Source organism: Chionomys nivalis, chromosome 13 (assembly GCF_950005125.1).
Source record: "Chionomys nivalis chromosome 13, mChiNiv1.1, whole genome shotgun sequence".
In the NCBI taxonomy this organism is placed as follows: Eukaryota; Metazoa; Chordata; class Mammalia; order Rodentia; family Cricetidae; genus Chionomys; species Chionomys nivalis.
The window spans coordinates 40,152,524-40,177,268 of NC_080098.1; the positions used below are offsets into that span (position 1 = coordinate 40,152,524).

The 24,745-nt window shown below is 39.1% G+C and overlaps 1 protein-coding gene and 1 long non-coding RNA gene across 2 annotated transcripts in view; both read right to left on the minus strand.

Moving 5' to 3' along the window:
- Nucleotides 1–13,286: 13,286 nt before the first annotated feature.
- LOC130885959 (probable G-protein coupled receptor 141) lies at nucleotides 13,287–16,309 on the minus strand. Its single transcript, XM_057787824.1, has one exon. It carries the CDS (start codon nucleotides 16,131–16,133, stop codon nucleotides 15,216–15,218), a length of 918 nt encoding a protein of 305 aa, XP_057643807.1. The 5' UTR covers nucleotides 16,134–16,309; the 3' UTR covers nucleotides 13,287–15,215.
- A 1,919-nt stretch (nucleotides 16,310–18,228) lies between these two features.
- LOC130885434 (uncharacterized) overlaps nucleotides 18,229–24,745 on the minus strand; it is a 44,754-nt gene continuing 38,237 nt past the window's right edge. Inside the window, exon 3 of the long non-coding RNA XR_009058173.1 lies at nucleotides 18,229–18,355. This is a non-coding gene — a long non-coding RNA (uncharacterized LOC130885434). The remainder of the gene's footprint in view (nucleotides 18,356–24,745) is intronic.

Genomic DNA, 24,745 nt, shown 5'->3' on the forward strand with positions numbered 1-24,745 from the left:
TACCACAGCTGCCTTCTCACTTAAGCTTAGAGAAGCATTATAATCCTCAAGAAGAGATCCAGGCAGACAGTGCCTTTCCAGTGTCCTCAAGATGAACTTTTCTTTGAGTTATCAACTATTGTCAGAACCAACACTCATTATTATCAATATCTTCATCACCCTGAATTGTCTTTTTTATCATCCTGTGACTTCCTCTGGATATAAAACCCCATACTTAGCAATGATTCTGGGTTACACAAGATGAAGATGAACATTTTCCTGCTATCCTGGGTAGCTGCTGGAATCGCCAAACCTTGTAACAGGGTGAGAAGTATGAAATTTCCTGTCCTGAAGACCCGACTAGGGACATGTGGACCTCTCTATTGTTTTGTATTTAGATTTGTGTACCTAGGTATCTTATTGCTTTTAAATTTTAATCAAATTCACCTAGAGAGAAAGACTGTCTAAATAAAATATCCTCAATGTTTTTGTTAAATTATTAAAGCAAGAACAGAGTTCATTAAGACCTAGAACATTTTTTTCAGATAAATGCTTGATTGAACTAACTCAAAAAGTCAAAAGGAGTGATTATACTCTCTTGAAAAATTATAGGATTTCTTTGGAAAAATAGTTTATCCTCTTTGAAAGAATAATCTTAAAATCTTCCCTAAGGGACAGGAAAAAAAATATTATCAAAAAGAGCTTCCTAAGGGAACCTAAGCATCATAGTTTTATCTGAATAAGTGCTGAGCTATTAACTGAAGCATATGAATATTCATATGCTAGGGCTAATGGTTCATCCATCTAAAATTTTCTATCGCCGCATCTTACTGTAGCTGCAAAAGCAGGTAGTTAGCACTTCTGCCTCATCCATCCATTCTCCACCTCACAGATCCTCTTTAGTGCCATCCAGACCTACAGAATACGAACATTGCTTTCCCCTTTACAAATACTACCCAGACTCGATCAGCACTGACTTCCTTTGGTAAACTAGTATTTCCGACTTGTAATGAATTTTCATGATGATACTGGAAGTTGAATGCTTTAAGCTACTGTTTTGAAGAATTGATTAAAGTTTGGAGAAATATATAAACTAGCCGGCAATTAAGATTTGTAAATGGCTGACAGAAGATATAAAACAGAGTCACCCTTTCGTCACCAATTCATTCCCTCAATGTGCTTTTACTGCATGCCACTAAGGTCTTTATAGTAATAGCCATTGAAGTTTAAAATTAAAAAAGCTTTCCTTAATGATATTTTAATTGAAGTGAAGGAAATAGAATAAAATAAGTGAGTAGGGGATTAGATTATACAGCATGGGACAATGACACATGACGCATCAAAGACAGTAAAGTAGCCGAAAGGTTAGGGGATGAGGAGCTACAGCTTTCAAAAGAGAAATTAGTGTCTTTGTGGACGTGACACTGGAGCAGATGTGGATAGTGTGAAGGAGGCTGCCAGCCAAGAAAATGCACACCATCAGAGCAAAAGCAAATACAAAGCTTCCAATACTAAACAAACGAAAGAACAAAAATAACAGAATAGGATGCAGTGACAGTCAGGGCAGAATAAGATGGAACATTAGCAAATTTTCAGTGGATACTAGCAAGGTTTCAGTTATGCTTTTAAAAAATAAATGACTCTTTCCAGAGAAATTACAACTGTCAAAATTGGCAGAAGGAAGTTGTCCTCTTAGCCCACACAGGCAGTAGCAGTGAACTTGGTGAGGGTCATGATTCAAAGGCAGAGTCGGTGTTGGCAAGTAGAATATGTCTAGGGTTAAAACAAAGAGGCTGTCAGAGGTACCTGTTACATCTTAGCTGCAGAGCCACTCCTGTTCTGCAGTGAAGCAGCAACATCTCTCCCCTATGTAAGCAGAAACTGGGCATTGTTTCCCGGCTGCCCAGACCTGAATAATCACACAGAAACCGTATTAATTACAACACCGCTTGGCCAACAGTTTAGGCGTATCCCTACCTAACTTTTATACCTGAAAGTAACCCATTTCTGTTAATCTGTGTATCATCACAAGGCTGTGGCCTACTGGTAAGGTTCTAGCATCTTTTTCCTTCAGCAATTACATGGTGTCTGTCTGGCTCTGCAACATTCAGTTTAATTTTTATGCCTAGCTCTATTCTGCCCTGCCATAGGCCAAATCAGCTTCTTTACTAACCAATGGTAATAAAACATATGCACAGCATACAGAGAGGGGAGTCCCACATCACCCCTGCCAATAGGTGTGGTCCTAAACTCAGCATCTCCAACACAAGATGTTGATGAGGCCTGAGAGGAACAGGCTGCTTCCCTGCTCTTTACCTGGTCCTCACAGCAACCTCCTGTAATCATCAACAGCACATCTGTAGGCAGCTGCCCCTGCAACTCAGTGCATGGCTCCCTAAGATGTCCAAAGTCCTGGACAGGTACCCAGCATGGTCTCAGGTTCACTTTATCCCTACTGTCATGACACCTCTTTACGACTTTCTGGAGAGTTTTATCAACACATCAGCACTGAGAAACAATATTTTCCTTATCCAGTGGGGTGTTGCAGAGACCCTCTGCTCACTCTTTCAATTGAGGTCTTAGTTTCAGTCCATGGTGGTAGTGGTGATGGGAGTGGCAGGCTTTAGACAGATTCGTTTCCCATTACATTCTCTAACACCCACTTGAAAACGGTGGCCTTATTGTCTATTTGCTGTAATCTTTAGTATTTTACTTCTCAGTAGCTAATTCCCTTATTACTCTGTCTTCTACTATTCCTAATGTATTAAATTTTCCCTGGGGAAGTACATAAGGTCTCCATTTCATGGGTGGAATTTGATGGATGCAAAGATCACTAAGAATAGTTTCTTGGTATTTGGTCTGAGCAAATTGGTAAAATGTGGTGCCAATTTCTGAGATGAACAAGGCAGAGGAGGGAAGAAATCACGTGTTCTGCCCTGGTTACTAGATTGAAACCACCTATGATTATAAGTGGTGGCTTCAAGTTGGCTGTTCTGTGTTTGTGACTAGAATTCAGGAAAGAGAACAAGGCAAGAGCTTTAACGTGGAGAAATCAGTATGTGGAGGAGGATATATATATATATATATCCATTAACATTTATAGCGATGGCTGTATGATAACTCTTCCAGAAGTGGCAGGAAAATCACAGAGTACTGAGTCCTGTGTCACTCTAAACTTTAAAGCTTTAAAGACAGGATAGAAATTGAAATTAACTAACATAGGTAGTACAAGAAAAACATGACTTAAGAACAAGAGCTTCTAAGAACTGAAGGAAGTATTTCAGTGAAAGAGGCCATTTATTTTATCATTGCTTTATTTGAAACTAAGAGGAAGAGTCATAGTTAACCACTAGATATGTAAACTGATGTCATCAAAAACATCAACAAATCCTATCATGGAGGAGAGTGTCCAAACAACTGTAAAACTGGATCAAAGAACTGATAGGTGACGAGGAGCTAGACACAGAAGGCACACAGAATTTTTGAAAACTTTTATTATACAAAGCTTATGGAAGAAGCAGAGCAGTGAGCCTACATTAAGTGTAGGGAGTAGCTGCATGCCCCGAGTTACTGCAGCATCTTTTGTACACATGCTGAAATTGGAAAATGTCGAGGGGGGGTGGTAAAATACTGCTCCAGGGAACCTATAAGAAGCACTAGGGATGATGAAACCATGGAGGTGTTGGGATGACGTTCATAATTTTGTGGTTTTATATTTTAAATCATGTTTACTCGAAAAGAATGATTTACATTGCTCTTTTGGAGCTGTGTCTTACATTTAAGGATATAAAAGATTGTATTTATTGAAAGTATCATAGTAGAGCGATCCATTTGCATCATGCACCATAGCTGTTTGGTGACTTGCATCTAACCTAATTAATCTGAAACAAATGTGTGAACGCTGCATTTCCAGTAACGCTGCTCCTTGCCAAGCAAGACGTTGTTCAGAACAGGGCTTCTGTGACCCCACCCACAGCACAGTTCAAGTCAAGCACATTTTCACCCTGTCAGGCCTTTCAAAGAACATTCAGACATTCCATGCCAGCTGTAACAAGTCACACTTTGACAAGCATCACATTTTTAATCTTTTAATATTGACAAGCAGCAGGTTTATTTTTTAAAATGGGATACATCCCAAGTTGATTATTTCAAAGCAGTTCAGCATATGCTCCATTTTTTTAATGTTTACAATGATATTCAACCTCAAATACTATTAGCAGGTTTTTTGAAACAGTATGTCAGCTAGGATAATGTTTGCCAACAGCAAGAGCAGAACCAGGCAGGCTCTTTTTATCTCCACTGAATCCTAAGATTAATTAAAGGGTATCAAGGTCAAAGACTTCTTTTCTAACTAACTGACTGACATTGTCAACACAATTATCTGTCTCTGGTTCTTTCCACAACCACCATCTCACGGGTCACATGACTATATTCTCACAATTATTTTTTATTATATTTCTACAATGGTGTGATACAAATACAGTGAATTATAACAATACATCACACAATATGGCATTCAATGCATTTCACATTAAAAAAGAATCACTGCATGGTTATTGCATTTCTCAATACTCTCAATAGATAAATGAGATTCTCCCTATGGATGAGCACCTCTCATCTGAAGATCCATATGCTACTTAGAAGTTCATTGTCATTGGGCAGAGGAGGTTTGTACACAAGGACCAAACAGCTTTCCAACCCCTGAGTCATTGTAGATGCACAGAGCTGTCCACTGAACACAACACATTAATAATTTTATATAAGCTGGGAGAGCTTTCTACAGTCCTGGCTGCTGACACCAATGACTGTCAGTTAGCTTCCTGCTTTGATAAGAAGTTGCTAAGTAGCCACTGAGAAGCATGCCAACGGGGACAAAAAGCAGTTGGTATTGAATCATGTGAACTACCCAAATTGTAAAGGAAAGCACTATAAAGAGAATTCTCTGTGATAGACAGAAATAGTGGGCAAGACTGGTTAGTTTTGAACTATTCATAAAATTCCAAATACATGTTTCTTATAGAATAGAAGATTAAGGCCAAAATTATGTCAGTAGTTTACAATAAAATTTGATATGGTAAAAGAGGTCAATGCTATCAAACTAAACATGTAAAAAAATTCCGAAAGTTATGATTTTGAATGAGGGAAGATGATTCAGAAGATGTATCTGGCTCTTTGCTGATTCTTACTGATTTAGACAAGGAAATATCAGCATGGATGTTAACATCCATGAAACATCAGTTAGGAGTGGGAGGGTTCAGAAGACAAGCATGAGAGGTGGAACCCTAGGGAGATGGCTTCCAGCTGCAAGAATTGTGGAAGAACTGCTTTCCCAGACTTGATGCTTACTGCATCCTACTTTAAACGAAGTGTAGGATTTGCCAGCCCTTTGCCTCTTCAAAGATGACTGGTGAGGGAGGAGAACTGGCTTGATGCTCTTGGAGATCTGAGTGTTGAAGAAGCAATGTTTGTGAGGTAATTTTTTCTGAGATCATGAGAAACATGCCCCCAAAATATCCTCGTGAGCACATGTGTGCACACAATTTACCTGTTTGCAGAGCTTGAAGCAATATTTTTCATCAAAATCTGACAGGTATTAATTTCCCCCACCTTCCACTTGAACCCTTCATTTTCTGAGCTGTACACTGTAAAAGAACACAGTTAATTCTTTTCTAATTATTTTCCATGTTCCACTTTCATGGATTGACTGGTATTTTTCCTCTGCCTTTAAATTTTAAAACATGTTCAGATATAAAACTGCTTCCATTTGCTTGCCTTGTGCTCAAACAATCCTTGGTAGAGAGACGGTAGTCTTTGTGCTGATATACTCTGGATATTTTTTTTGTGTGTGTGTCTGTGCTTTAACTTTCTCCATGTGTTCAGCACTTACATGTAAAAGTTCATGTTACATACACCGAAATTCCTAATTATTAACAATTAACCTTAAAAACCATATAACTTCTAATTGACTAATCAACTGTTATCAGTGTGAGGTCCATTTCCAAGAAGAATAAATACTCTTTGTGATTTTGGAAATGAAATGACCAATCAGGGAATATGGTAGACAATGAGATTGTCATAAAACTTGTGCTTTATATTCAGAGATGGACGTCATTCCAGACTTTCTGGACTTTTCTGAATTTGAGACTCTGTAGGCCTGCAAAAGATGGACAGACCTGAAGAAGCACTTCTAGGAGGCAGGTGTAGACTTTGGTGTTTACTTCTGACACTTAAAACAATGTTCTTCTGCAAATAAAAGAGACAATCTTGATTCCTCTAGATTTTAAGCAATTTTATTCTTCATCTGGAAATGAGATGATTATTCTCCTCTAAAATGACTGGTCAGATGGACAATGGTCATGTCTTCATACCAACACCATGCCTCCTATAAGAACTGTGGTTCAGATTAAAATAAAGAGAATGAGAGCAAAGAAGGGAGGGAGGGGAGAGAGGGAGTAATGGAGAAAAAGCAGGAATGAGGGAAGAAAAATCTTGCTAATAACAAGAAACACTAAGATACACTTAAAGCGAACAGCCTTCCCCAGCATCACCTTACCTTTGTTGGAAGCATTTACCTTGTGTGTTCCTCTGGCTGTTCTCCACATCAGTCTTTCACAAGCAACCTCATGTTTGCCCAAAATCACTGAACAAGGTTCCTCTAAGCCTGCATGCCCTTAGCTTGGGGTTCTCAAGAAACAGTCTCATTTTCCCAAGCAGCTGCCTCTATTTAAATTCCTCTGCTCTGGTACATGTAATCCCCATACAGGGTGAGCTTTCTTGGCATTATAAAAAGAGTGCACCATTACTGTGGCCTTTTACCATGGAACTCTCCTCATTAGCTATTTCCAGAATGTTCAATGAGTCTCTGTTGCAAGGAGGGTTTGGTTCTTTGCTCCATAGTGCCGCTGGATGGGCCATTCTCATTCTAGGTCATGTCCCTCATAATATTAGAGGTAAGTAAGCAAAACTTAGCCAACCTAAGATGACAGCAAATGTTCCTCTCACTGACTTAAACCCCAAAGCTGATGACACAGTTTCTTGACAGCCACCTTCAGAAAAATGGACATTTTGACCCAGGGATGCAAATTTAGTGGCAGTTTCTTGGAGGGGAATCTTAGAAGCAGGAGGATTTTCTAGACCTCTTGATTTATTTACTCCACACATAACTCATTTCACTTCAAATAAACAGAGTGATTTTCTCTCTAATTCACAAGAAAAGAAAAGAACAACTGTTGACTAGGTTGCCAAAAGCAATTTTTTAATGTCTACCTGCATCTCAACCATTATCTTGTCTTTGAATCTAGAATCTACTGGGCATTGATTTTTAAGTCAGTATGACAATGATGACAGAGAAATGCCTTTTAGTTAGCAAAGGAAACACAGACAAAGACATCCTTGTCATTTTCCTAAAAATAACATTTAACAAACAGAAGAAAGAATCAAGAATTTTTATCAACTCTAGGGCAGTATTCCTAAGACATCAGCATACTTTTCCAGGGCACTAACATTCACACAGAGAAGCCCTCCTTTTACAACTGATCCCGTTAATTTTAGATCAGTAGTTCTTAATTCTCAGACCAAAATAAGCCTTGCTTTGTATCAAAGTATTAAATAACACTTTCCCATTCTCCAATAGAGTTTGAAGATAGTGAATTTTATAACTTTCCTTGCTAATATATAATAAATATAAGAAAAATGTATTTTAGTGTGTATTAACAATAGAGACAAAATGAGGCAACTTGATATTGGCGACTTATATATTGATATATAATCCACACCTGAACACAACAGTAAAAATGATCATTTATGATAGTGTGGTGTTGTATTTTATTTATTTATTTATTTATTTATTTATTTTTTTTTTTTTTTTTTTTTTTTTTTTTTGGTTTTTCGAGACAGGGTTTCTCTGTAGCTTTGGAGCCTGTCCTGGAACTAGCTCTTGTAGACCAGGCTGGTCTCGAACTCACAGAGATCCGCCTGCCTCTGCCTCCCGAGTGCTGGGATTAAAGTGGTGTTGTATTTTAATGTCATAAATGGTCTTGCTTGTTAATCATGTTATCTTTTAAAAAATAATAGACAACTCTTAGTAAAGTTCATCTTTCCTTGATATTTATGATAATGTGGTTTCAAAAATTTGAGTCAAAAAATGTGCTTATGCCACACCTCACCTCCACCCAGCAAAGCCCCAGAGACCTGGGAGCAGCCTTCCCACACCCACAACCACCTCTGACCACAGGAGCCTTGGCTCTAACTGCCCCTGGAGAGGTGAGTGTCTAGGTTCCCAACTGGAAAGCCAAGCTCTCTAGACCATAGCCCCTGGTGATACATCCCATGCCCCACCTCCACCCCAGTGAAGTCCTAGAAACCTGAGAGCAGCTTCCCCATACCTGCAACCATCCCCTACCTCATCAATGAATACAAGAGCATTGGACTGACTGCCTCTGGAAAGGTGAGTGGCTGGGCTCCCAGTTGAAGACCCCAAAGCAGCCTCCCCACATTTGCAACCATCCCACCTATACCTACAACCACCTGAGCCTTGGCCCTGATTAAGCCTGGAAAGGAACCCCCAGAGCCACATCAGCAACTACCAGCACCAGGAGGAAAAGTGACCGCCTGAACCACAGGCCCCAGCTGCATCAATTGGTGAGGGAGATGGGTAGGCACCAAAGAATATATTCAACAACCTAAAGAGCATTATGGCAACACATAAACCTAGTGGTCCTACAAAAGGAAAACCAGAGCATCCTAACCTAGAAGAAGCAAAAGAAAACATCCTTAAATATAACTTTATGAAGATGCTAGAGATTGTTAAAGAGGAAATGAAAAATTCCCTTAAAGAAACAGAGGAAAAGACAAACAAAACATGGAAGAAATTAATGAATCTCTTAAGGAAAGCCAAGAAACCCAAGAAAAAACAATCAAACAGGTGAAGCAAACAGTTCAAACAGTTCAAGACTTGAAAATTGAAATAGAGACAATAAACACATACTGAGGGGATTCTAAAAATGGAAAAGCTGGATAAACAAACAGGGACTACGAATGCAATCATAACCAACAGATTACAAGAGATGGAAGAAAGAATCTCAGGAGTTGAAGACACAGTAGAGGAAATAGATTTATTGGTCAAAGAAAATGTTAAAATCCAAAAAAAAAAAAAAATCCTTAACATAAAACATCCAGGAAATTTGGGATACCATAAAATGACCAAACCTAAGAATAATAGGGACAGAAGAAGGAGAAGAACTGGTGTGGGAAGTCCTTCTGTATATGTGTTGTTTTTATTGGTTAATGAATAAAGCTGTTTCAGCCAGTGACTTAGCAGAATAGAGCTAGGTGGAAAAACTAAACTGAATGCTGGGAGAAAGAAGGTGGAGTCAGAAAGAAGCCATGCAACCTTCGCCAGAGACAGACAAGCTGGAACTTTACCTGGTAAGCCACAGCTACGTGATGATACACAGATTAATAGAAATGGGTTAGTTTAGGATATAAGAGCTAGCTAGCAATATGTTTAAGATACTAGCCAAACAGTATTGCAAATATAGTTTCTGAGTGGTTATTTCGTGGTCTGGTCAGTTGGGAACAAACAAGCAGTCTCCTGCTACAAAGAATTCCAGCTCAAAGACACAGAAAATATATTCAACAAAATTATAGAAGCAAACTTTCCCAACCTAAAGAAGGATATGCCAATACATGTACAAGAAACTTCCAAATACCAAATAGGCTGGGCAAAAAAAAGTCCTTTCACCATATAATAATCAAAACACTGAACATAAAGAATAAAGAAAGAATATTAAAAGTCACAAGAAAAAGGTCAAGTAAAGGTAGACCTATTAGAAATACACCCAACTCAATGGAAATTCTAAAAGTCAGAAGGCCCTGGACAGATGTATTGCAGACACTAAGAGACCACAAATGCCAGCCCAGACTACTATCCCCAACAAAACTTTCAATCACCATAGATGGAGTAACCAAGATATTCCATGACAAAACAAAATTTAAATAATACCTATCCACAAATCCAACCTTACAGAAAATACTAGAAGGAAAACTCGAACCCAAGGACATTAGTGGCACCCACAAACACACAGGAACAGATAACCTCACACCAGCAGACCCCAAAGGAGGGAAACACACAAATACTACCACCAAAAAATAATAAGAATTAACAATCACTGATCATTAATTTCTTTTAATATTGATGAACTCAATTCACACATAAAAAGACACAGGTTAACAGAATGGATACAAAAACGGGATCCATTTTTCTGCTGCATACAAGAAACATACCTCAATCTCAAAGACAGACATTAATTCAGATTAAAGAGTTGGGAAAAGATTTTTCAATCAAATGGACCTAAGAAACAAGTGGGTGTAGCTATTCTAATATCTAACAAAATAAACTTCAAACTAAAATCATTCAGAAGAGATGGAGAAGGACACTTTATACTCACCACAGGGAAAATCCATCAAAATGAAGTCTCAATCCTGAACATCTATTCCCCAAATACAAGAGCACCCATATATGTTTAGAAACATTGCTAAAGCTTAAATCAAACCTCACACACTAATAGTAGGAGACTTCAACATCCCACTCCCAACAATGGACAAGTTTGTTAGATGGAAACTTAACAGAGAAATAAGAGAACAAACCGATATCATGACTCAAATTTAATAGACATCTTTAGAACATTTCACCCAAATACAAAAGAATATACCTTCTTCTCAGAACCTCTAAAATTGTCCACATACTCGGCAACAAAACAAACTTCAACAGATAAAAAAAAATTGAAGTAATCCCCTGTATCTTATCAGATCACCATAGCTTAAAGTTAGAATTCAGCAACACTAATTGCAGAAAGTCTACAAACTCATGGAAATTGAACAATGCTCAATTGAATCACCCCCTGGGTCAAAGAAGAAATAAAGAAATTAAAGACTTCCTAGAATTCACGAAAATGAAGGCCCAGCATACACAAATTTATAGGACACTATGAAAACAGTGCTATGAGGAAAGTTCATAGCACTAAGTGTCCACACAAAGAAAATAGAGAAAGCTCACACTAGTGAATTAACAACACACCTGAAAGCTCTAGAACAAAAAGAAGGAGATGCACCCAGGAGGAGTAGAAGACAGGAAATAATCAAATTGAAAGCTGAAATCAATAAAACAGAAATAAAGAAAAGAAACACAAAGAATCAATGAGACTGAAAGCTGTTTTTTTGAGAAAATCAACAAAATAGACATACTTTTATATAACCCCAGTAGCACAGACACTGAGAGCAACAAAACATAAATGGGACCTCCTGAAACTGAGAAGCTTTTGTAAAGCAAAGGACACAGTCAATAAGACAAAACAGAAGCCTACAGAATGGGAAAAGATCTTTACCAATCCCACATCGAACAGAGTACTGATCTCCAAAATATATAAAGCACTCAAGAAACTAGATATTAAAATACCAAATAGTCCAAGAAGAATCTCAAATGACCAAAAGACACTTAAAGAACTGCTCAATGTCCTTAGCCACCAGGAAAATGCAAATCAAAATGACTCTGAGATATCATCTTACACCAGTCAGAATGACTAAGATCAAAAACACCAATGATAGCTTAGGCTGAAAAGGATGTGGACTATGGGGAACACTCCTCCATGTACTAAGAGTACTAAGAGTGGGAGTACAAATTTGAACAACCACTTTGAAAAGCAGTATGGGCGGTTTCTCAGAAAGTTATGAATCAATCTACCTCGAGACCCAGCAATACCATTCTTGGGCATATACCCAAAAAGTGCACACTCATACCACAAGGACATTTTTTCCCAACTGTGTTCATAATAGCCAGGACCTGGAAATAACCTAGACGCCCCTCAACCAAAGAATTTACACAATGGACTACTACTCAGCAGTAAAAAAACAATGACATCTTGAAATTTGCATGCAAATGGATGGAACTAGAAAAAAATCTGAGTGAGGTAACCCAGACACAGAAGGACAAACACGGTATGTACTCACTCATAAGTGAATATTACACATAAACTGAAGGATAGCCAGCCTATAGTCCATGATCCCAGAGAAGCTAAATAACAAGGAGAACCCTAAGAGAGGCATACATGGATCACTTGGGGAAGGGGAAATAGACAAGATCTCCTGAAAAAATTGGGAGTATGGCGGAGGGGGGAGAGAAGGGAGGGTACAAGGGCAGGTGGAGAGGAGGAAGCGGGGAGGAGAACATGAGGGAACAGGATGTGTCGAGATGAGGGAAGGACAGAGAGGAAGAGCAATGATAGAGATATCTTGATTGTAGGAGTCTTTATGGGCCTAGCGTGCAACCTGGCACCAGGGAAATCCCTGGGAATCCACAAGGATGACCTCAGCATAGACCCTAAGCAATAGTGGAGAGGGTGCCTAAACTGGTCTTCCCATGCAGTCAGATTGATGACTACCTTAACTGTCATAATAAAACCTTCATCCAGCAACTGATGCACAGCAAAGCACTGTGTCAAGCTCCCAAAGTTCAGTCAAAGAGAGGGAGGAACACTAATATGAGCAAAGGGGTTAAGATCATGATGGGGATACCCATATAAACAGCTGGCCTGAGCTAACGGGAACTCACTGACTCCAGACTGATGATGAGGGTCCTGTATAGGACCAAACTAGGCACTCTGGATATGGGTGACAGTTGTGTGGCTTGGGTAGTGTGTGGGGCCCCTGGCAGTGGGACCAGAACTTATCCCTAGTGCTTGAACTGACTTTTTGGAGTCCATTCTTTTTGGAGAGATACTTTGCTCAGCCTAAATATAGTGGGGAGGGCCTTGTTTCTGCCCCAAATTAATATATTAGACATTGTTGACACCTTATGGAAGCCTTACCCTCTCTGAGGAATGGATGAGGTAGGGTAGAGGGGAAGGTAGGGAGAGCAGGAGGAAAGTGGATAGGTATGTAAAATGAGAAAAGATTGTTTTTAAAATATAAACTAAAAAATGTGCTTATGAAAACTGAATAAAGTCCATTGGCTCCAATAATTACCCATGTATGTGCCACTTCCTACATGTCTGGAAGATTATTCAACTATACAGCAAGACAAGATGATTCTTTTTAATGTGCGGTCAAATGTTTAATTAGTTTCCAATCTTACCATCAGATCCTACTACTAGAGGCTTTTGAGACTAATGTCACTTCCCATTCACTTGTAGCATCCATTTTTATATTAACTAAATCAAAAGACTAGGCAACTTGAAAACATTTCATTTATTTTGTGAAACCCAGTAAACAAGGTATTAGAAATTACAGAATGTTGCATTTCTATACTCTAGATAACAATTCTATATATAGACCAATAGAAATAGATGGGCCCCTTATTATAATATTGAGAAAAACGTAACTGCTTTGCATCAGCATATCTAAAGTCTAAAAGATATAATCCACTCTATAAAAGTATGATGTACAGTCTATACTTACAGTATCCACAAGGAGAAAGCCCGTAGGAAACTCTCTCAAGGAAAGCTTATTCTAAATATTTTATTCTATCTTTGTTTTCTTATTCGTTTTGTGGATGTTACAAATTTCCTGAAAATGTTTATGGGTATAAGCAATGATTTTCCAAACTTTATGAGTCAAAGTGAGGGAAAAAACTTAGAAAATAAATGAGAACAGAAAACAAGTAATAAATGGAAGAAATGTTTTTAAAGGGGAGATGGGAATGGAGAGTTGAAATTTTCAAGAGAAAAAGTTAGAAACAGTCACATTGGCAATGATTGCTACATATTTTTCTTTAGGATTAGCTGTTATGCTTTGGTAATTTCACCGAAACCAGAGCCTCCCAGGGCACTGCTTGTCCCTCAGAAGAAGCTGGGATCCATGGAACAGCAGCAACTAAGGAAAAGGCTTGTAGATGTCAGGATGTCCCTTCTGGGAAAAAGCGCCCTGGGACTCTCCTGTCCTGCTCAGACCACTAATGACTTCAGGTTTCCGAAGCCTTAAATATGGACGTGGTCAGTGCCCTGAAAACTCTCAGATCGTGAGACTGAGGGAGGCATGAGCATGAATAAGAGGAAAAGGCAAAACGAAACCAAAGGCAATTAACTCCAAACATAAGCCTGTATGTGAACTCAGTCAGGAATTGTTCTTCAAATAAAAGTTTAATGCAGTTAAATATGCCGTATGTCACAAATTATGAACCAAATTGCAAAACACTACTAAGAATCTGGTGAAGCTATCATATGATTTAATATTGTAAAGGATGGAATGGTAATACTTCCCAGAATATTTATACATTCATTTCCAAATGTTTTCTAAAGCTCAAAGCTCTCTTAATACATTCTAATTTCATATATTCTAACAAGGACAATTCTATATTTTCCCTCAGAGTTCTTTTTGCTCAAAAATATAGGTTTTATTTATTTAAAATATATAATTTTAAGACTGGAGTGAACTTAAAGAATACAGTATAACGTTTTATCTTCAAATGGGGAAAAATGCATTAACTGTGGCCAAAGACATAAAAATTATTTCAAAGAACAAGAAAAGAAAACAAGGTTGATTATCCTGCATTGCTGTTCATTTCACTGTGAGCAGGACTTTCACCATTACTTAGGCATCTTAATAAGGTTACGAAGAATTTTCAGACAGTGTGACTGATGGTAGTTCATTACCCATGTCCTTTAACATAACCTTTAGAAGGGCAAAGATAGAAAAACTTATTAACGCAGAAGTTTAGACATTTCCTCCAAAGTTAGGATGATACAGAAAAGTTTCTTACTCCTCCATTTTTCTGATTGTTTTGTCAGAATGTGAGTGTGTGTGTGTGTGTGTGTTGACTGTATCAACTTGTCTGTTAAACAACAGAGTTGTTTCCATTTGAAGCTGTTTGATGACCAGGGTTAACCTTGGGAAGGAGAAGTGGGATGAAAATAACTCTTCTTTACCGAGTTGCCGCAAAAAGCCTGGAGAGGGGAACCATGTTTCAAACCCATGGAAGTCACCAGGCCCTAATAAAACTCCAGCATCCAGCAGACCTATGTTTTCTGGTTTGGCTAAGCAGTCACAACTGCAATTCCACATAGGTTTACCACAACTCATTTTTGCAAGGACATCTTTTACAAACTACAGAGAGCACTTAGATAATTTTTAGCCCTTTTCTTTGTCTGGGCCAAGGCAAGGTTTTGATCAAGCAATGCAAAGCCATTCTTACCTTCCTTGCTTATTCTTATTCCCAACAGAAAGTAATAAACACTGTAGTTTGGCTAACGGCATAAAAGGCAATTCCATAGGTCAATAATCTTTTGCTTAACCCAGTGGCTTCCTCCAAGGACAAAGAGCAGTAAATCATAGCAGCTGATTGCTGTTGTGCTTAAGAAAATTTCGTTGTAAAATGCAACTTTGTCTTCACAGTTCTTGGAATGTGTCACTGCATACAAGTAATAAATCCTAAAGAACTGGTAGGGAAGAAAACAAATGAAGATTATGCCTATAAAAAACAGATTTTTCAATTGAGCCCAGAACTCCTGGTGGGATAGTAAGGAGTGGCGAAGCTTCCGCACCATGGACAGTGTGATGAAGACTTGGATACCCAAGAGAACCATTGCAATGGTTATGACAATAATGACTATCATATAGTTGACAACTTGTACATAATCACGGACAAGTTCTTTATGGAATCTAAAGCAGTGTTGTTCATTGTATTCTTCATTATTTCCATACTGAGAAACCACCAGGGGTACCACAATGACAATCACCAAAAGCCACATAGCAGTACTGGCAGCAACTGCATGCAGTTTTCTATAGAATTCTACTTTGTCTCTGCGCTTGAAGAAGATGAGGTACCTGATGACCAGGATCACCACGTAGAAGAGGAAGGTGAGGTACATGTGGATATGCAGCATGGCACTCACAAACTTGCAGAAAGGCAATCCAAATGTCCAAGTCCCCTTGATGAGGTATGCCACACGGAAAGGCACAGTCAGCAGGAATAACCCATGGACCACCACTAGGTTAATGACTGCCATGGTGGTCACTGAACGTGAGTTCATTTTCACCAGCAAGAACAGGATGGAGATGACACCTACCAGGCCGCCAATGAGCACTAGGAAGTAAAGCGGGATCAAATGATGGGCCACTATGTGATCACAAGAGGAACTCTCGGAGGTATTTTGTTTGTCCATTCTTTCAACATTGCCTGCAAAAGCAAAAACACCAATGTACCTGGACGAACTTCCTGACCGTTGTCCACAGCTCTTCTAGTACACTGAGAAGGTGGCTCTGTAGTTTATCTGTTTTCATGGTATTAGACTTCTATGCTTACAGAATGAAGATAATACTGCCTTCATATTTGTAGTCGCTACACCTAAAACACCAAGCCATTTCATTAGTCTGCTTGATATTTATTGTAGCACGATACCACAAACTGAATTTAGAAGGGCGTTCATTTTGGTTCACAGTTCTGATAGCTCAAGGTCAAGAGGCCACACTAGCTGACTGTGCTGTAGGGAGGTAGTAGAACCCAGGGGCTGTGAATAGCATGTACCTTTTCTAACCTCTCTCCCTCTTTTCGCAAAGGCATCAGGATTTAATCATGAGGATTCTACCCTCAGAGACACCTGGAAGGCTGAGTGACTGGTGAAGTGATGGAAAATATTTTGAGCATGGTTCTATTTCTCTAAGTCCTTCTCAGTAAAGAGCAAATGACTCAAGGATATTCATAATCAACTCCTTGAGAATGCTTGCTAGTTTGACGAAAGCTCAGGGAAGTCGAAGCAGTAAATAACTATACAAACCCTTACCCGCTTTTCTCATAATTTTAACATCATCCTCTGTGAGACCTTGGGTGAGTTCCTCCACTGAAATGTGACATGCCTCCCAAGTCTTTCATCTTCTACCTTTACATGACTTGCAAATTTAAAAAGACTCACTCCGAATACTTTTTTGGACTCTTGAACAAAAAAAGCCTCTTTGAGTACCTAGTCCTCTCTAATTAATTCTCCAAAGTCTTATTTTTATTATTTATTTTATGTTATGTATATGATAGTTTTGCCTGCATCTGTGTATATGCACCACATGAGTGCTTGGAGGCCAGAAGAGCATGCCAGATCCCCTGGAACTGAAGTCCCGGATGGGTGCTGGGAATTGAACCTGGGTCCTCGGGAAGAGCAGCCAGTGCTCTTAAGTGGGAAGCCTTTTCTTCAGTCCTCCACATTCTCCATTAGATATCAGTAAGAATTTTTGAATCTTTCATTTTTCACTACACAAGTCATGACCAATTTCCTATTTAAATCTTGCAATGACTTCTCATCTCAAAAGATCAATAATATCCTTAAATCCAGTGTGTAAAATTCTAGAAGAATTAATAAAACTTCTTTTTAAAAATCCAGTACTCCTTAGATTACTGTGCCTGGATTTTGCTGGTTAAAAGAGAAGAACTCAAGCCTAGAACTCTGACTTAAAGAGCTGCATAGTAATGATGACATCCAAGACATTTGTTTACTGATATTAGGAAAACTGGAACCGAACAGGAACATAATGCAATTATTCTCTGGGTTGCTGACATTTGTAACACATTTGCAATTGCTCCTAATGCTTTTCTGAACACCTCTTCAAACAATGTATTCTTACCCAAATTATAAACCTATTATTAAGCCAAATTATATACACAATGTTGATGAATCTCAAAAGGTTTGTATAAACCATGTATATTCTCAGTGAGGTGGTGGTGCTTCTAAAGGCACAAAAAATTTAATGAAGTAAAAAAATATTATTCTATGTATCAAGCAGAGAAATGTGCACAGTGACTAAACAGACACACCGATATAATAAATATTCAGAGGAACATGGAAGACAATTAGAAAAAACAATCTCTAAAAATGTTTTCTAGAGAAATAATAGTTTATGAAAAGTTGAGAAAATGTAGTGATACACCATACCATAAAGGTTGTATGTTGTATGATTTCTTTTCCTAGAAAATTCAAAATAAATGTGAGAGAAAACAGGTACATGTAGCCCAACTTGTTGGGCTTTTAAGAGAACGCTGGGATGATGGATGAGTGATATCATCATTGAACTATACACGTAAAATGACCAATGCCCAAGTATTTCCTTTACCTCAATTAAAACACAATGATATCCTAACTCCATATCACAGAACACACTTTTTTTGAGCACAGAACACACTTTCAGAAAGCTGTGGCCCACTTAACCATATTTCCCTGTAAGCTGTGAGAAGGTTTCTGTGTTATAGTGCATAATCTCACCACTTGCCTTCACTTTTCCTCTGTAAAAGGGCAGTGCTAGCGAGTAGAAATGATCTTGCTTCCATCTGAGTCAAGCATGGACATGCCTCCAACACATCTGCTCACCATTTCCTCCAGCTGTTAGTTTAGTGAGACTAATCCTGAAAGAAAAGAGGAAAGCCAGTGGTGTGTCACTTGATCAATTTCTTCATAAACTTCCATGATCATTGCCTTTCAATCATCAGAAGCAAGTGTCAAATGATTCCCGTGTGCCAGGACAATATTATATTGAGTTATTTACTCTCGCTGTAGGCTCACAGCTGTGCAGTATATTGTAAGATGGAATTTAGATAAGACAGCCTGTAGGCCCTCTCTATAGCTCCAAGAGCAGGAGGTGGGCATGACCAAGAATCTATAGAGTGGTTCACTCTGCACATGCTCACTCTTCCTTGCTTCCTTCACTGTCATAGACTTTCTGAAGCCATAGCTCCTGAATGTGACTGCTGCTGGAAACAAGAGCTGCCCAATGATGAACGGCAGTATACAAAAGCATCAGTTCATCTGGTAATATGGCAGTGGCTTGATCCATTTGCTCTAAGGACGTTGTGGCAGACTTCTGCTACTATAAGTCCTGGATCTCAGCTTTCAAGGTGACATATTAAACACCCATTATAAGTATTATTGAATGTAAAGGGAGTAAAACAGTTCAAAATCAAATTAAAAGATGGGTTTTTAGGCTGAAGGGGTCCAGCCCCACAGTCTCAACAGAAGGTCCATCTGCCTTTGTCCAGTTTCTACCAGAAAGCTTCAAGAGACCCAGAAATGAACCAGCTCCGACCCTTCCTTCCTTGGGAGTAGCCCTTTGTTTTCCTTACTTTCTCACTTTTCGTCAACTTCCCTTAATAAAGCTCACTTCCCCACTGCCTACTCCCACGGGTGTCTGAAGGTTTTTCAGTTTTGTTGGTATGAAACAAGAAGTCACTGCTTCAGGTTGAAGTCTGGTCACTGTTGAGTGTCTGATATCAGAAGCACCTGGGCTGAGAACTGTCCTTGCTTCTCAAAAACTGCAACACTCTAATGCCAGGAACCTGGTTTCCTTATGGCCCTCTGGGCACAGCGGCTCTCATGTCTGTTTGACCTCATCCATTGGCTCTGGCTGCAATCATCTCATATGTGTAAGAATCAAATTCTACATACGTATTCATTCAATATTACTTTAACTGTTTCCTCCGTATTTGTATTTATCTACTCAGTTTCTTTATCCATAGCTTGTGATCTCTTCATGCTTCTCCTGGTTTCCATCTAAGGTAAATTTCCTTCCACTTGAAAACTCCATTTAGCATTTCTTTTAGTGAAAGACTAAGAGTTCTTAGTTTTTGTGTGTGGGTGCATCTGAAAACGTCTCCATTTCATCTTCATTTGAAGGGACATTTCCATGGCATAGCAGCATATTTTAATGCTTTCTTCCAGTGTCTTGTGTCCTGTATTCGAGCTTTCACTTTTGGCGCTTTGACCATTCATGCAGCTCTCGCATCTGCTAACATCGTACATCTTTTCATCTTTTTTCTTAAGCTTTATGCAAAGTGGATGATTTCCTTGAGCTAGGCATAGTCTCGTGTCTGTGGGTTTTTCTTTGATTTTCCTACTTGAGATTTCTCTTTTCATCGTAAACGAGTTGCCTGACATTCTTGGTTACCTTAGGGAAATTGTTAACGTTGACCCTAGAGACCCCATTTTGTTCCAATTCATTCTTTCCCCTCAGAGTTTACTCATGCTAGACATTTTCATTGTTTCTCTTATCTCTGCTTTCTCCATCTCTTCTCCAAGCTGCATATTTTCAGTTGTTTTTGTCCACTTCTCTTATAATTCACTGTGTCATCAATTAAAATGACTGAGTTCATCATGAAATACTTTTAGTTCTTGATTGTGCTTATGCTGATTCATAAATTTTATTTTGTTTATAAAACATTTCCATATGTTATTTTGTCTTTGTATTTTCTTCTAACTCTTAAACATTTTAATCACCTTATTTTAAAAGCCTTGGTACTGCCATTTAAGATTTATTTCTATGAAATTTCTCTTGCTTTTCTGTTACACGATCATAGCTTTTCTCAGATCTAGTAATTTAATATTGATTTCTGGAATTTAAATTTTATGCAAAGTTTCCAGATAATGTCTGTTCTTAAAAGTAGGCATTACCTTTAACTCCGTAACAGATTATTTTGAACCATGGCTTGCACTGTGTATCATTTCCCCCCATGTTTAAATATTGCAAACTAGAGAAAGAAGTAAACATCTGCAAACCTAAGGAAGATCCTAAAACTTACAGAATTCACAAGGCTTCCCTCCCAGGTTATATAGACAGCGAAGACGAGATGAGGCTCTCCAGTCTCTTGAGCTGCCTGCAAGTCCTTCAGAGTGCTCCAGCTGAGCAGTGTCTGTGAATCATTACCCATGCGCTGACTTTCAGTGACACAGCTGTCTTTGAGATATGCACCCTCTGGCCGCAACCGGCCCCCCATAGTCCTGTAAGTAGCTTTCATAAACTCTTTAGTTTATTAACCAAGATGTGACCAGAATCAAGTATTTGATCTGTCATTTGTTTCTTATCTAGGTTGCATCAAAGGCTCTTTCTATCTCTGCAAAGGAAGACACATAACAGTTATTCAGTCTTCACAAGGCTTAGTTTATTACTTTACTCCTCATTCATTTCAACAGTAGTCAAAAGTATTGTCCTAGGTATCATTAGCTAATATTCCAGACCAGTGATTCTCAACCTGAGGGTCATGACCCCATTGGGGCAACACATATCACATATCTTGCATATAAAATACACATTATGATTCACAGCAGTAGCAAAATTGAAGTTATAAAGTAGCAATGAAATTACTTTAAGGTTGGGGGTCACCACAACATAAAGAACTGTTTTAAAGAGTTGAAGCATTAGGAAGGTTGAGAATCACTGTTCTACACTTACCTCAAGTCTTTTCTTAGAAAGCCATTTTTTTTCTCTGCCATACTTTATAGAAATTTTCTCTTTCAGGATTGTGGTCTTTCACTCTAGAATCCATAACATTACAGAAGAATTTTAATTTGTAGCCCTGAGTTAGAAAATGGTCAGTATAGAATAGATGTTCCTTAGGTTAATTCTTTGAGTTCTCTCTTCAGGAGGCCTGCCTACTTTACTCATTCCCTTGGATACACATTCAGGCAAATAAATTCTGCATTTTATTTAACTTCATTAAATTAGGTGCTGGGGATTGTGCCCAGGGCCTAATGCATGCTAAGTAAGCATTCGCCATTAATCTGTATCAACAGCTCTATGTTCTATTTTATTTGAGTTTTTTGATTACTCATGGTGACACATCTGATCATTTAATAGCCAATCTACCCCATGATGATTGAGATGCCAATGTAGTTTGGGGTGTTTTGGTAGCACAGGAAAGACTGTTTTAGAATTGTTGAATTCTACTCAAAATAGAGGTGCCTTCCAACATGCAGAGATTAGTTTCCTGACTTTGTAAAAGTTCTACTATGAATTGAATTTATAAATTATGTACGCTGTCACGCACTGTCAGCTTGGAGGTGTGTTATCTAATGGCTGCATAAGCGAATAGACTTCTTAATGTTCTCCAGTCTCCCTCCGTGCCCTGGCTACTCTGGCCTTGTTCCAAGTGCTGCAGTGCCCAAACTTTTCCCATTTAGCATTTGAATCTCAACCCAGCTTTTAGCCAGTTTGTGATTCTGTCGCTACTTACGCTTTGCTCACGGCTAATCAGGATATTGTGGAAGACGTCCAGATGGCCTCACCCATGGTACAGCTCCTCCATCCTGCCACAGGGCTCTCAGTGAGGCTGACCCTCGCACTAAGCTACTCCTGGCCTCTCTCAGTAGGCCTGCTGGGGGTGCACTCTTGCTTCATATCTTGCCCAGCCACCAGGCCTGATGAAACTGGGTAAGACAATGAGAAAACAGAAGCTAAAACCTCTTTCTGTCTAGTGTGTGGTTTCTTACAAAACAAAGAAAACTTTCTTCCTCTTTCTCTGAGGCATGTATTCTTTTACTGATGTCTTGAAGATGACTCCAGCCAATGTAATGAGCACCTATCCCCAAGTTGACTACCAGCCTTTGAAAGTCAAGCAATTACCAAACTAGGGAAGAAGATGATAAATTGATAAAGGCTTTTGAGAGCACAGGTATTAAGGGAGGTCAAAAGAAGTTAGAACTCATTGTTTTTGGGGGTGGAAATAAAAATAGTGTGTTTGTGTGCGCATGTGTATGTGTGTGTTTGTGTGTGTAGTTTTCCTATAGAGAGTATAAAGTAATTGTAGGGATGCATGCTGGGACTTTTAAATTAAATAACCTAGAAGTTTTCTATCTCTTTTTCTTTTCCTCAGCAAGGTGGATTCATTATCCCATATGAATGAGCAGCTTACAGCCGTGGCTGCGCATGTCCATATCAGCAGAGTCCAAGAGTGACAGAGTCACCTGTATGAGGAAAATGTCCCTGTTATATATTCAAAACAGACCATTTTCTGATCAAGGAGAAATGATAGCTTGTTGGGCCAAACAACTTCTATCAGTATCGCATTCAAGAATTGAGCACTCAAGACTGAAGCAGAAACATTGAAATCTGTCACAGTAGTCATCTGGAATTTGATGTTAGCCGTGGGGAATATCGATCTTGCAGGCCTCGTTACTTTACACAGCGGTGTCTGTAGATAAGATGTAACAGGAGCAGTAGCTCCACCAAAGCGAATGCTTCTGTTAGAATCCAGACTTCCTAAATACTTAGCTCTCCACTACATTTGCCTGTTAGAATTGGAAATGCAAGAGGAATAGGGAATGAGATCCAGGCTACAGACACTCTGAAGAGGAAGACAAAGAAACAGACCTATAAGGCACCCAGGATAGAGTGTTTGGGATGTAGTAGTTTGTGTTAGCTCAAGACATCACCTCACACATGAATGTTACAGAAAAAAAGGGGGTATAGTTACTATATCTGTAGTGATTCGATAAGTTAATGAAAGAAAGAAAATTTGTTAAGAGAACAGAGCAGGGAAAAAGGAGGAAGAAGATTAAAACAGAAGGAATGGGGAGGACAGATTGAAGGTCCCTGCCAACAAGGCTGCCGTCACCTGTAAGCCTGGTACCAGTTATGGCAGCTTCCGCGGTCCAGGTCTTTACTCCAGGAAAGGCTGTGAACTCATTTATGTACCTAGTTGGTTGCTGTTTAATAAAACGGAAACTGTTTGCCCACGTGGCAACTGATCCCTGTTGCTCTTCAGGAAGATAAGGGATGTCATTCCTGCTTCCTTGGAAATAGCAGCAGCCATGGAGATTGTCTACCAACACGTACAACGATCACTGGAGTTCTTCTATGTCACCCTGGCCTCTGCACCAGGCTTTCTCTTCTCCTGGACTCTACCCCCAACAGAACGTCCCACCGTGTCCTTAGGGCCATTTCTCTAGAAGTCCTTGCTTGTAACCATATGCATCCTCAACAGCTTCTCCAAAAGACCTGCATATGTCTGATAGTCATCCCTTCCTTGTTCCATTAATTCTCAATTTAGCTGTATGTTTTGTTTTGTTTTGTTTTTTTGTATGTGTGTCCTTGTTTTTAACTTTGACTATTTTTAACGTTGGCTTAATGTTCTAACAGAGCATGCGCTGTTAACTGAATGGGTGAAGGAATGCTGAAGGAATGCTGGTGATGTCATTGAACCTTTTTTTAATGAACTCATGATTTACTCTAGACCAGAAACTGATATTAGGATCACAGATGTTAGGCCACATGTGTGTCCCATGAGAAAGCTGTTCAAGGAGTATAGTCTCTTCTTTATCTGGGCAGTGACTGCCTGTCCTGGCTATGGATGGACCCCTTCTTTGGCTCTGATTGACCCTCAAGGACCAGCATGAAGCCTAGTGTCAAACTCCAATCCTCTGCCCTCTCTCATGTTCATCCTTGAAAGTTCTTCCTTGATCTCTTTTGTTGGGCAAAATGAAATCAGAGCGCCTACCCTGTCCTGTCATTTATGTTCTTCGCAATCTGGTTTCAATTTAGTTTCAAGACATATTACTTTTCAGGGTCCAATTCTTTCACCTTCATCCTGCTCCCAGGCCTACCAATCCAAGAATATTCCCTTCATTCCTGCAGGTTGTTTCTTTTACCTATGCACTCCAAATGAATGCTAGACAACCAGACAGAAGTACAAATTGCATCATAAATTATTCCATTTCTCCTGTTAGGGGCTTGCCCTGGCCTCCTGTTACGTATGAACGTTATATACACTTATTAGTATGATATACTAGACCAGAACCCACTGACTTTTGTAAGCTTAAGCCAGTTCCCCAACCTCCCAATCCAACTAGAGCATGAGAATTCTCCTGGGCTGGTACATGATTTCTTGAACTTCCACCTGTGTTGGTTTGCCTGAAACTCAGCTGTAGCCAACTTCCGTGTATCTTGCCAGTTCCCTCCATATGCTTTGCCACAAGCTGGCTCAGACTGTGTGGTCATTGTCCATTTTACCAGGACTACCTCAAATCAG